At 36.8% G+C, this 15256-nt stretch overlaps 1 protein-coding gene across 1 annotated transcript in view; it reads right to left on the bottom strand.

The window, feature by feature from the left end:
- LOC144441941 (glutamate receptor ionotropic, NMDA 1-like) overlaps positions 1-15256 on the bottom strand; it is a 166961-nt gene that overhangs the window by 33615 nt on the left and 118090 nt on the right. The window contains exons 7-9 of the mRNA XM_078131207.1: positions 13530-13644; positions 8567-8718; positions 5484-5648 (exon numbers count right to left, since the gene is read on the bottom strand). Coding sequence (XP_077987333.1) covers positions 5484-5648; positions 8567-8718; positions 13530-13644 — 432 coding nt within the window. The remainder of the gene's footprint in view (positions 1-5483; positions 5649-8566; positions 8719-13529; positions 13645-15256) is intronic.

The following is a 15256-nucleotide window of genomic DNA, read 5'->3' as shown; positions in this document are numbered from 1 at the left end:
TCTTGGAGCTACCTGTTCTTAAATGGAACTACTGGAACATGTGTTTACATCTAGCTAGGATAACCATAATTGACAATCATCCAGGGGATCATACCATTTTTGTATAGGTGTATGCTTTTTGTGTGTTCCTTGTTGAATTTTAAGACAAGGACAGGTTGGTAGATCGGTCAAGTTTCAGCAACATTTTTTGGTGTTTAATGCTGTTTTTGTCAAAATGAGTCTTTACGACAGGCTACTTCAGTTATTTTACTAGTTTGTTGTGAAATTCATGAAAATTAGTTGACATGAACACATTGTTTATCTAGCGAAAACTTTTGTGTTGATTCCAGCATTGTGGTTTGAATTACTCAAAATGACTGGTAGTACAAGTGAAGGTCCATATGTAGATGATAGTGTAGCCTTATGTGAAGATATAATAAAATATTTGCCTGGTTGCAGTAGATGTAGGTATTCATGTTAATAATAGCTATATTTCTAATGGATTTGTGAATTTTATTTATCATCTACCATCCTGATAGCTGTATTTCACATTGTCTGATACGTTCACAATGCAGAGAATTGATGATCTTTCTACGCGTAGCCCTTCGAATTGAGTATTTTCATAAAATTATACTTTTTATGCGTACATTGTCGTAGATTTTGGTACATTCATTACCAAGACCCTGCCAGGTGTTTTGAAGAAAGTATGCCCTGAAGTTTCAATCCCAACAAATTTATTTTGTTTGTTAAGAAAAATAAAAGACAAAATCAACTTTGACCTACTCATTATCCAAGTGAAAGGTGTACATGTACCGAAAGAATTGATGTTCTTTTCTAGGAAGGGGGTATCAAATTATAGAAGGATGGTAATAATGACACAACTCAAAGTACATGCACAGAGAACAATGCACAGAGAACAATGCACAAATAATCACAGACAGACAGCGTGCGAAATTAACGCTGGTCCTTCGGCCCGAGACCAACAGATTTCCGTTCGGACCGACAGTTTTTCAGAATTACAACAACGTATCGGTCCTCATGACCGATTGAAATTTGGAGTAAATAATAACATTTATTCAAAGATATATCCAATTTCACCTACATGAATCTGATCTTGTGTTACCTATTTTACTCTCGACATCTCGTTCAAGTCAAGTGACACAGAGCTAGCTCGCTATGTGTTGTTGCCAATGTTGGTATCATGTCTACATATGACATAGCATACAGCATTTACTTTATGAAATTATGTTAGCAAACACATGATTGGCTGAATTCTCTAATTATTGTTGTCTTGTCTAATCAGAACGTCTTAGACATGCAGATTCATTTTACGCATTCAGCACATGCGTCTTTTTCCGCCATGATATCGCAATCATTTAATCATTGTCGTAAAGTGTATGAAACTTTTAACATGTTTGAGACAGTTCCACGTTGCATTTATAAAGTATGTGGCGATATTTAGAAGGAAGACGAAACAGACACTGTTTTTTTAAAGGCTGGTATTAAAGCCGGTAAATGTTAGCGGGTTTCCCGATCAGTTTACCGGAGTTCCCCATGTCTGTGGCCATGATCAAAACAAACTGACGGAAAACATATAAACTACTCTGAAAATGGCGTTTTAACTAATAAAGAAGGCAGGTACACTTCGTAAAATATCTTCAGTACGATAGTTTTTTTTTGGTAAAAACAGTAAAAAAAATGCGTAGTCTGATTGCTTTCAATTTGATGCGATAATGTACGTCCTGTCATGTTGTAATCAACGTATAGATTTAGAAATGTTAAAATTACTGCATCATGCCAAACACGGGTACATAGTGGATGACACATTACAGTACAGTTACCATATCATGTCAAAAAAACTCGCACTGTAAGACATGTTTAGCCATAGTTCTCTTCATCATGGTCAGATTTCTTACACAAACAGTCAGAGACGATACTCAATATATACACCACGGTAGGGTATACGGGTAGGGCTTTATGGGGGGGGGGGGGCTTCATTACATATTTGTAAAGACTGAAGGAAGACGAAACCGCTCCGTGTCACTGTGTGGATGGAAATTGAAATAAAGCAAATAAACAGTTTTCAAGAGGGATAGTTATGCGACAAAACTTTCTGCTATGATGAATTTGTGGGTCTACGTTCCCTAGAGTTGGAAAGCTACACCAGCTGTTGCCACAGACGATGAATATGACTTTGGATTATGTGATGCAGAATTTAGTGAATCGTACAGAGAGGAAGGAGAGGACTGTGATCTCTTAGAGATTGCAGATAATGTAGATTTATTGATTCATTCACCCATATTATCTACAATCTATGGATATGTATTTCTATGGTGGAATGAATACATTCAGTCTCAGACCACTATAGTCTATAGGAACAGATTATGCGAGAATGAATATTCATAGTCTCTGGGTTCATAGTTACAAATGAAAATCTCTACTCACAGAGTCAAAAATTACTCGGTTGACATGTGAATCCAAAATTTACATCCAAATTATTTTTTGACTCTGTGAGTGGAAATTGTATGAAATAATAGTGGATAGTGAACAATTCGTTGTACTCTCTAAATTACTTTTATATCTAAAGATATGTTGTATCATATTAAAGTTCAAAATCATTTAATCTGTAAATGGGGGTGGGGGTGGGGTGTAGATATAGGTCGTGAACATGAACTGCATTGAGTATGGACCAGCAGTTTTCCTTAAGGACCAGCAGCATTTGCTACATGTCGGTCCTTATGACCAGTAGTCATTTTCCCTTAAGTTCACACACTGCAGACAGACCACATATTTTGTTTCTCTTGTCTGCTTGTCCCAGTCTGTCTGTGTTTCAACCCATCACACTGCATTCAGTATAAAGAAAGAATGACATGGGGATAAACCTTCATGCAATTTTAAACATTTTGCCTCAACTTTCTGGGAGCATAGCTAAATTTTATCTATCTAACCAGATTTTCGTTAAATAAAGTCAGGTCTGAAAGGGTTAAATTCCAATGATTTGGTGGATATCAATATTACATAATAATTATTTTAATACAACCAAGGTTTGCGGAGAAAATGCTGAGTCAGCATATTTTCAGCCAATGCCATAACAGTGACAAGTCATTGAGAATGACATAGCCCCTGCTATGATTGGGTTTTGTGTCTCCTAGTTGGACATGGGACATGCCTACTCTTCAAGATGATGTCATAGAATAAACCATTCAACAATAAAGGTTGGGTCGGGTACAGGGGGTGGGGGTGGGGGACCTGTTCAAGCATGTCTGAGTTATGGCTTTGGACATGAAAAATGCACCAACAAAATGGCTGGCAGGCAGCCATCCATATTGGATTGTATCACGACAAAAATGGATATGCACATGTATGTCATAGAACACTGTGCTAATACCAACTTTGAATAAGATCTGTTCAAGCATGTCTGAGTTATGGCTTTGGACATGGAAAATTCGCAAACAAAATGGCTGCCAAGCAGCCATTTTGGATCGTATCACGACAACAATGAATATGCACATGTATGTCATTAAACACTGTCCTAATACCAACTTTGAATGAGATCTGTTCAAGCATGTCTGAGTTATGGCTTTGGACAGGGAAAATTCGCAAACAAAATGGCTGCTAGGCGGCCATATTGGATCGTATCATGAAACAAATTGACGTGCATATGTATGCCATAGTATGTTGCCCCTGTACCAAGTTTTTAAAAAATCGGTCCAGGCATCTCCACGAAACGGCTCTGGACGGATGGACGGACGGAACCCAATCCATAAGTCCCCGTCCCGGACTTCATCCGGCGGGGACTAAAATGATATTTTGACAAAAAAATTAATGAAACCTTTTATTATTTAACAGTCAGTTATACTGAGCTTGAAAGAAATTCTGTTTTAAACCTTTTATTACATATTGTATATTCATGTCAAAGACTCCACAGTTGGTAGTGTCTATGAACACTTTAAGGATTGTTAATTTTCCAGTGATTTAGAAACAACACAAAGAAACTATAAAAACAATAAAATTAACTTTCTGCATTTTTACACTAAGATTACAACTTAAATGATAACTATAGAAAATTCCATAGGGTTGCAATGTGTAGTTCAAAAGATATGGTCTGGCAAATTTGACAAAAACTCATCAAAAACAACTTTCATTTTTCGTTGAAAATACAGCCCACATAGACATGATATCGATAAACACCAAGATTTATACATCACTTTTTATCTACAGGTAAATGAAGTACTGATGTGTAACTGGAACAAATTTATTTTCATTTTGTGCTATTAAACCAGAGTTACACTTGAAAAACTCCAAAATGTTATGTGTATTTATATGTACAGTGCCGGTATGCCGGCCATTTTGAATATATAATTAGCAAAATCTAGCAATTTTACATCAAAAAATTTCCTGGAAATTTTGAAGAACCATAATTCATATTCTCCTGTCACAGAAACTTGTTCGTATTATGCTGAAATATCTAGGTTTCAGTTATTTAAGTTAATTTGTTTTCCCTGAACAGAACTTTGCCTGGATTTTGCTGCTCTACAAATTATTTTGATTGATTGATTGATTAATTGATTTAAAAATCATGACAACTATAATTGTACATCAACTCATCAGGTACTAAACAATTGTCATGAAAAATAGCCATATTTTTGACACTAAAAATACTGTAACTTTTGAAAAAATCAACCAGTCCTATGTTTCAAGTCCAAGTTCCAAGTTTCAGTCTCACTGACCAAGTACTTTTTGAGATATAAATTTTTGACCAAAATTCACATCTTTACACCAGATTTGCATATAACTGACGAGATCATTATATGCTTGATATTTCTTCATCTATACACCCACAGATGCATCCCTGTTAAATTTCAGCCCAATCTGCTAAGTAGTTTTCACATTAAAGATTTTTAAAAAACAACAACACATTTTAGCCCTAATTTGCATAATACTGATGGAATCATCATGTCATGAACAAATCTTTACACCCCCTTAAGAATGTTCCCACCAAATTTTGCACCAATCTGCCCAGTAGTTTAAGTTTTTTGACAAAAAATCACATTTTTTGACCCAAATCACACACCTGTGATGCGATCATTTTCATTTGAACAATTTCCCAACTAGACCCCACAAGTAATGTCCCCACCAAATACCATGGCAATTGGGTTAGCAACACACACACAGACAGACGGGCAGACACCGCTCGATGCCTATAGCACTATTGAACCTACATTGTAGTTCAGTTGTGCTAAAAATGCATTGGCCACCGAGTCAATGTCATAAATATTTAACATCTGGCAATTACTTTTCCCTCCTTACAAGAACCAAATTGAATGTATTTCCCTCCCAAAATCCATCATATTTCCCTCAAAATATCCATCATACTTCCTTCCAAAATCCATCATATTTCCCATCATATTTCCCTCCAAATATCCATCATATTTCCCTCCAAATATCCATCACATCTCCCTGACCACTATTGCCCTTCCCTGTCATCCTTTAGGCTTTTTTACCTTCTTTACTAAAATAGTTAATCCCTGGTACTTGAATGGTACGGAGAAGTCAATATACTGAGCTCTTTCATTGTTGATAGTAAGTGGTGCTACTATCATATCTGCTTTGCCATTGATCAGTTCACCAACCATACCATTCCACGTTTTCTTGGTGTAACCATTTGTCTGCCAAAAAACCCCAGCATCTTTTAGTGTTATGGTCTCCAATACTTTGTTATAATTCAACTTTCAATATCAAGGTCTCACAAACTTTTTTGTAATTGGGCTGTTATGTGAAATAATGTGTGTGAACTACTAAATGACTGTTACGTGAAATGAAGTGTGAACTACAATAAGACTGTTATGTGAAAAGAAGTGTGTGAAGTACCATACCACTTTTATGTGAAATGAAGTGTGAACTACTATATGACTTATGTGAAATGTGTGAAGAACTGTAAGACTATGTGAAATGAAGTGTGAACTACAATAAGACTGTTATGTGAAATGACATGTGTGAAGTACTATAAGACTTATGTGAAATGAAGTGTGTGAAGTACTACAAGACTGCTATGTGAAATGAAGTGTGAACTACTTTCCAATCATTTCAGACTAACCGGTAGTAGGCATTCATACAACACCAGATCTAGTTCTTCCTCTATTTATATTCCAACCTTCAATACTCAGAGTCAACATTCATTCCGTTTATCTGGCGCAAAAATCTGGAACAGTCTACCTTCGTGTATTCGTAATGTCAGCTCTTTGCAACTTTTTAAGAAAAGTGTTAAAGCTTTTATGTACGAGAAATTGTATGAATTGGAAGAAAGTGAGTTCGTTTATTTACTGTAGACTGGCCTCGCTCCATATGTAGTAGCTGGGTCAGTCAGTTTTTTTAGTATATTCTGTCTGCTATGTACTGTTTTTTTTTTCGTCGTTTTTTATGCTATGTAATGTTTCATGTTGGAGGACCACAATGGAAATAAGTTGTTAAAACTTTTTTGTGTTATCCTCGGCAAAGGTATTCCATGCTGTATTTGTTTGTTTGTGTTATTTCCGTTTTTGTTTTTTTGTTTCGAGAATATTTTTTGCCAAATAAAATAAAATAAAATCAAATCAAATCAACTACAATAAGACTGTTATGTGAAATGAAGTGTGAACTACAATAAGACTGTTATGTGAAATGACACGTGTGAAGTGCTTTAAGACTTATGTGAAATGAAGTGTGTGGAGTACTACAAGACTGTTACTAGTATGTTGAATGAAGTGGGACGTACTACATGTATATGACTGTTATGTGAAATGAAGTGTGAAGTACTATACGACTGTTATGTGAAATGACATGTATGAAGTATTATAAGACTGTTATGTGAAATGAAGTGTGTGAAGTACTATAAGACTGTTATGTGAAATGAAGTGTGAAGTACTATAAGACTTATGTGAAATGAAGTGTGTGAAGTACTACAAGACTGCTATGTGAAATGAAGTGTGAACTACAATAAGACTGTTATGTGAAATGACATGTGTGAAGTACTATAAGACTTATGTGAAATGAAGTGTGTGAAGTACTACAAGACTGCTATGTGAAATGAAGTGTGAACTACAATAAGACTGTTATGTGAAATGAAGTGTGAACTACAATAAGACTGTTATGTGAAATGACATGTGTGAAGTACTATAAGACTTATGTGAAATGAAGTGTGTGAAGTACTACAAGACTGCTATGTGAAATGAAGTGTGAACTACAATAAGACTGCTATGTGAAATGAAGTGTGAACTACAATAAGACTGTTATGTGAAATGAAGTGTGAACTACAATAAGACTGTTATGTGAAATGAAGTGTGAACTACAATAAGACTGTTATGTGAAATGACGTGTGAAGTACTATAAGACTGTTATGTGAAATGACATGTGTGAAGTACTATAAGACTTATGTGAAATGAAGTGTGTGAAGTACAAGACTGTTATGTGAAATGAAGTGTGAAGTACTACAAGACTGTTATGTGAAATGACATGTGTGAAGTACTATCAGACTGTTATGTAAAATGAAGTGTGTGAAGTACTACAAGACTGTTATGTGAAATGAAGTGTGAAGTACTACAAGACTGTTATGTAAAATGACATGTGTGAAGTACTATAAGACTGTTATGTGAAATGAAGTGTGTGAAGTACTATAAGACTGTTATGTAAAATAAAGTGTGTGAAGTACTAATGACTTATGTGAAATGAAGTGTGTGAAGTACTATAAGACTGTTATGTGAAATGAAGTGTGTGAAGCACTATAAGACTGTTATGTGAAATGAAGTGTGTGAAGTACTAATGACTTATGTGAAATGAAGTGTGAAGTACTACAAGACTGTTATGTGAAATGAAGTGTGTGAAGTACTATAAGACTTATGTGAAATGAAGTGTGAAGTACTATAAGACTGTTATGTGAAATGAAATGTGTGAAGTACAAGACTTATGTGAAATGAAGTGTGAAGTACTACAAGACTGTTATGTGAAATGAAGTGCGTGAAGTACTATAAGACTGTTATGTGAAATGAAGTGTGTGAAGTACTATAAGACTTATGTGAAATGAAGTGAAATACTACAAGACTTATGTGAAATGAAGTGTGTGAAGTACAAGACTGTTATGTGAAATGAAGTGTGTGAAGTACTAATGACTTATTTGAAATGAAGTGTGTGAAGTACAAGACTGTTATGTAAAATGAAGTGTGTGAAGTACTAATGACTTATGTGAAATGAAGTGTGTGAAGTACTATAAGACTGTTATGTGAAATGAAGTGTGTGAAGTACTATAAGACTGTTATGTGAAATGAAGTGTGTGAAGTACAAGACTGTTATGTGAAATGAAGTGTGAAGTACTACAAGACTGTTATGTGAAATGAAGTGTGTGAAGTACTACAAGACTGTTATGTGAAATGAAGTGTGTGAAGTACTATAAGACTGATGTGAAATGAAGTGTGCAAAGTACTAATGACTTATGTGAAATGAAGTGTGAAGTACTACAAGACTGTTATGTGAAATGAAGTGTGTGAAGTACTATATATTTTTAAGATATAACAATCCAAAATCAATACAATATACTCTAAGCCTTTAAGCTTACCTTGCCACCTAGATTCATAGCTGGAGTGGTTACAATTTCTAGACTTCCGTATCGTTCATCTTCCACTAAATGTACATCATAACTAAAGTTTAAATTGTCGGATAGTTTAACCAATAAGTCAATACAGAATCCTTCACAACACATCATTGACCCTGTAAAAAGTCAATACTGAAATGTCAACAAGAATATTATTGATTTTGTTATCATATGTACTAGCCGAATTTGTGGCTCCACTTACACACTCATTCACCCTAGCCTTGCAAATGTCTGCTGACTAAATATCTGACTCCACTACACTCATTCACATTAGCCTGTCTACTGACTAAATATCTGACTCCACTATACTCATTCACATTAGCCTGTCTACTGACTAAATATCTGACTCCACTATACTCATTAACATTAGCCTGTCTACTGACTAAATATCTGACTCCACTATACTCATTAACATTAGCCTGTCTACTGACTAAATATCTGACTCCACTATACTCATTCACATTAGCCTGTCTGCTGACTAAATATCTGACTCCACTATACTCATTCACATTAGCCTGTCTGCTGACTAAATATCTGACTCCACTACACTCATTCACATTAGCCTGTCTACTGACTAAATATCTGACTCCACTATACTCATTCACATTAGCCTGTCTGCTGACTAAATATCTGACTCCACTATACTCATTCACATTAGCCTGTCTACTGACTGAATCTATGACTCCACTACACTCATTCACTATAGCCTGTCTACTGACTGAATCTATGACTCCACTACACTCACTCACTATAGCCTGTCTACTGACTGAATCTGTGACTCCACTACATTCATTCACTATAGCCTGTCTACTGACTGAATCTGTGACTCCACTACACTCATTCACTATAGCCTGTCTACTGACTGAATCTGTGACTCCACTATACTCATTCACTATAGCCTGTCTACTGACTGAATCTGTGACTCCACTACACTCATTCACTATAGCCTGTCTACTGACTAAATCTGGGACTCTACTACACTCATTCACTATAGCCTGTCTACTGACTGAATCTGTGACTCCACTACATTCATTCACTATAGCCTGTCTACTGACTGAATCTTGAGGGACTCCACTACACTCATTCATTATAGCCTGTCTACTGACTGAATCTGTGACTCCACTACACTCATTCACTATAGCCTGTCTACTGACTGAATCTGTGACTCCACTACATTCATTCACTATAGCCTGTCTACTGACTGAATCTTGAGGGACTCCACTACACTCATTCACTATAACCTGTCTACTGACTGAATCTGTGACTCCACTACACTCATTCACTATAGCCTGTCTACTGACTGAATCTGTGACTCCACTACACTCATTCACTATAGCCTGTCTACTGACTGAATCTTGAGGGACTCCACTACACTCATTCACTATAGCCTGTCTACTGACTGAATCTATGGCTCCACTACACTCATTCACTGTAGCCTGTCTACTGACTGAATATGTGACTCCACTACACTCATTCACATTAGCCTGTCTACTGACTGAATCTTGAGGGACTCCACTACACTCACTCACTATAGCCTGTCTACTGACTGAATCTGTAACTCCACTACACTCATTCACTATAGCCTGTCTACTGACTGAATCTGTGACTCTACTACATTCATTCACTATAGCCTGTCTACTGACTGAATATATGGCTCCACTACATTCATTCACTATAGCCTGTCTACTGACTGAATCTGTAACTCCACTACACTCATTCACTATAGCCTGTCTACTGACTGAATCTGTGACTCTACGTACTACACTCATTCACTATAGCCTGTCTACTGACTGAATCTGTAACTCCACTACACTCATTCACTATAGCCTGTCTACTGACTGAATCTATGGCTCCACTACACTCATTCACTATAGCCTGTCTACTGACTGAATCTATGGCTCCACTACACTCATTCACTATAGCCTGTCTACTGACTGAATCTATGGCTCCACTACACTCATTCACTGTAGCCTGTCTACTGACTGGATTAATCTATGGCTCCACTACACCCATTCACTGTAGCCTGTCTACTGACTGAATATATGGCTCCACTACACTCATTCACTATAGCCTGTCTACTGACTGAATCTGTGACTCCACTACACTCATTCACTATAGCCTGTCTACTGACTGAATTAATCTATGGCTCCACTACATTCATTCACTATAGCCTGTCTACTGACTGAATCTATGACTACTCCACTACATTCATTCACTATAGCCTGTCTACTGACTGAATCTATGGCTCCACTACACTCATTCACTATAGCCTGTCTACTGACTGAATCTATGGCTCCACTACATTCATTCACTATAGCCTGTCTACTGACTGAATCTATGGCTCCACTACATTCATTCACTATAGCCTGTCTACTGACTGAATCTATGGCTCCACTACACTCATTCACTATAGCCTGTCTACTGACTGAATATACGGCTCTACTACACTCATTCACTATAGCCTGTCTACTGACTGAATATATGGCTCCACTACACTCATTCACTATAGCCTGTCTACTGACTGAATATATGGCTCTACTACACTCATTCACTATAGCCTGTCTACTGACTGAATATATGGCTCCACTACACTCATTCACTATAGCCTGTCTACTGACTGAATCTATGGCTCCACTACACTCATTCACTATAGCCTGTCTACTGACTGAATATATGGCTCCACTACACTCATTCACTATAGCCTGTCTACTGACTGAATATGTGACTCCACTACACTCATTCCCTATAGCCTGTCTACTGACTGAATTAATCTATGACTACTCCACTACACTCATTCACTATAGCCTGTCTACTGACTGAATCTATGGCTCCACTACACTCATTCACTATAGCCTGTCTACTGACTAAATCTGTGACTCCACTACACTCATTCACTATAGCCTGTCTACTGACTGAATCTATGGCTCCACTACATTCATTCACTATAGCCTGTCTACTGACTGAATTAATCTATGACTACTCCACTACACTCATTCACTATAGCCTGTCTACTGACTGAATCTATGGCTCCACTACACTCATTCACTATAGCCTGTCTACTGACTGAATATATGGCTCTACTACACTCATTCACTATAGCCTGTCTACTGACTGAATATATGGCTCCACTACACTCATTCACTATAGCCTGTCTACTGACTGAATCTATGGCTCCACTACATTCATTCACTATAGCCTGTCTACTGACTGAATTAATCTATGACTACTCCACTACACTCATTCACTATAGCCTGTCTACTGACTGAATCTATGGCTCCACTACACTCATTCACTATAGCCTGTCTACTGACTGAATATATGGCTCTACTACACTCATTCACTATAGCCTGTCTACTGACTGAATATATGGCTCCACTACACTCATTCACTATAGCCTGTCTACTGACTGAATATGTGACTCCACTACACTCATTCCCTATAGCCTGTCTACTGACTGAATTAATCTATGACTACTCCACTACACTCATTCACTATAGCCTGTCTACTGACTGAATCTATGGCTCCACTACACTCATTCACTATAGCCTGTCTACTGACTAAATCTGTGACTCCACTACACTCATTCACTATAGCCTGTCTACTGACTGAATCTATGGCTCCACTACATTCATTCACTATAGCCTGTCTACTGACTGAATTAATCTATGACTACTCCACTACACTCATTCACTATAGCCTGTCTACTGACTGAATCTATGGCTCCACTACAATCATTCACTATAGCCTGTCTACTGACTGAATCTATGGCTCCACTACACTCTGTCACAAAAAACTATGATTCAATTAACAAGCTATAGTAAATGAGTGTAGCGGAGTCACATTATCATCACTGGCTGACGGCTAGAGAATGAGTACGGTACTGACATCATAGCTGTTGGACTTTGCAACAGACTATAGTAACACAATAATAGCACACCTTTGGTCTAGACTACCACCTGGTGAACACTCTGTAATGGTAGTAATAGTACACACTATAGTACCAGAATGATAACACACATTTGGTCTGGACTACCAACTGGTGACCACTCTGTAATAGTAGTAATAGTACACACTATAGTACCACAATGATAGTATATATTTGGTCTGGACTACCAACTGGTGAATACGTTGTAATGGTAGTAACTGTACCACAATGATAGCAAACATTTGGTCTGGACTACCAGCTTGTGACCACTCTGCAATGGTAGTAATAGTACACACTACAGTACCAAAATGATAACACACATTTGGTCTGGACTACCAACTGATGACCACTCTGTAATGGTAGTAATAGTGCAGACTATGATAACACACAGTTGGTCTGGACTACCAGCTGGTGACCACTCTGTAATGGTAGTAATAGACTAAGTACACACTATAGTACCACTTTGTAATGGTAGTAATAGTACACACTGTATTACCACTTTGTAATGGTAGTAATAGTACCAAAATGATAGCACACCTTTGGTCTGTACTACCACCTGCTGATCACTCTGGTAGTAATAGTACACACTATATTACCACTCTGTAATGGTAGTAATAGTACCACAATGGTAGCACACATTTAGTCTGTACTACCAGTTGGTGTGACCACTCTGTAACAGTAGTAATAGTACCACAATGATAGCAAACATTTGGTCTGGACTACCAGCTGGTAACCACTTTGTAATGGTATAAATAGAAAAGACTTTAGTATGTGTCTATCTACTGGAAAATGGTTTAAATTTTCAATTTAGCCCAACATACACATCTACAAAGTCCAAATGTACAGTCATGTACGTCTAATATATACATACATAACGTTCAACTTTATTTGAATATTTTACACATGAACTGATTAAAACCACCTACAGAAATGATAAAGAGGCATTATAACATACATGATTAGATGGACTTGTAAGGTAAATATACTTGTATGTCAACTTACATTCCCCTGTAGCATTATGCTTGCGACATTGCACAGCATTAATTGTTTTACTACATTCCCCTGTATTTTCAAGTGGTTTTACAAATACAAAGGGATGGGTTTCAATAGTTGTTATCTGTAACACAAAGATAAGATGATACACAGTTGAAAATAATGCACATGGAAAATAAGTGGCACTGATGAGCACAACTTGAAGAAAGTGTTTTAGAATGTTTGATAATTTGGACATCATTTAGTTAATTGAGCTAAGTTGACAGGTACCTGATATTATTATCATATATGCACAAGACACGTGGTAATTGTTTGGTTGTTGCTATGGGCATTTTGATGGTTGCTGTGTACATTTTGTGAATGCTGATTCACTGAAATACCCACCAGTGTTTCTACCTTTGTAATAGCTAGCCACTTTGATGTTGTTCTGACTGTGGACTTGGTTGCTAGGTATATTTGTGCCAATTTTTGAAAAGTTTGTTCACTTGACTACCCACCATTCTTATCTTTAAGGCATGGCCATGTTTGCTAATTAAAGAGAAATGATACCTTATGAATTCACTATGTTTAATAAAAACTTTCACTTTAAAAGAAATCAAATGCATTGGTTTTATTCACTTTCACTTTTCAGTACAGACCTGGCATCAATAAGAACTTAGGCGTAAATAATAGGCATTTCAAAGCAACTTCTGTTAAACATGTTGTCAACTGTTGCTTTGTTATTGTAATTGTTGACAACATGTTTAACGAGAAGTTCCCCACCAAGGCCTATATACCACTTCCACCTACCACTTCAATCTATGCAAATTACATACCAATTATGGTGAATTCCTACCAAGGCCTATATACCACTTCCACCTACCACTTCAATCTATGCAAATAACATGCAAATTAGATACCAATTATGGTGAATTCCTACCAAGGCCTATATACCACTTCCACCTACCACTTCAATCTATGCAAATTACATGCAAATTAGATAACAATTATGGTGAATTTCTACCAAGGCCTATATATCACTTCCACCTCCCACTTCAATCTATGCAAATTACATGCAAATTACATACCAATTATGGTGAATTCCTACCAAGGCCTATATATCACTTCCACCTACCACTTCAATCTATGCAAATTACATGCAAATTACATACCAATTATGGTGAATTCCTACCAAGGCCTATATACCACTTCCACCTACCACTTTAATCTATGCAAATTACATAACAATTATGGTGAATTCCTACCAAGGCCTATATATCACTTCCACCTACCACTTCAATCTATGCAAATTACATGCAAATTACATACCAATCATGGTGAATTCCTACCAAGGCCTATATATCACTTCCACCTACCACTTTAATCTATGCAAATTACATGCAAATTACATACCAATTATGGTGAATTCCTACCAAGGCCTATATATCACTTCCACCTACCACTTCATTCTATGCAAATTACATGCAAATTACATACCAATCATGGTGAATTCCTACCAAGTCTACCGGTATATATCACTTCCACGTACCACTTCAATCTATGCAAATTACATGCAAATTACATGCAAATTACATACCAATCATGGTGAATTTAAAGAGTATCCTTTGCCTTTCAACCAGCTGCTTATGTCCAAAGGTTCAATTCATATTCTCTCTGACAAAGCCCCAAGAGATTCAAGAAATGTTGACTGCTAATTATAAACAGATTTGCTTCTCTTTTCAGACTCTAAAACATCC

Source organism: Glandiceps talaboti, chromosome 11 (genome assembly GCF_964340395.1).
Source record: "Glandiceps talaboti chromosome 11, keGlaTala1.1, whole genome shotgun sequence".
In the NCBI taxonomy this organism is placed as follows: Eukaryota; Metazoa; Hemichordata; class Enteropneusta; family Spengelidae; genus Glandiceps; species Glandiceps talaboti.
Note: the sequence above shows the minus strand (reverse complement) of the source record. Positions and strands in the feature narration are given on the sequence as shown.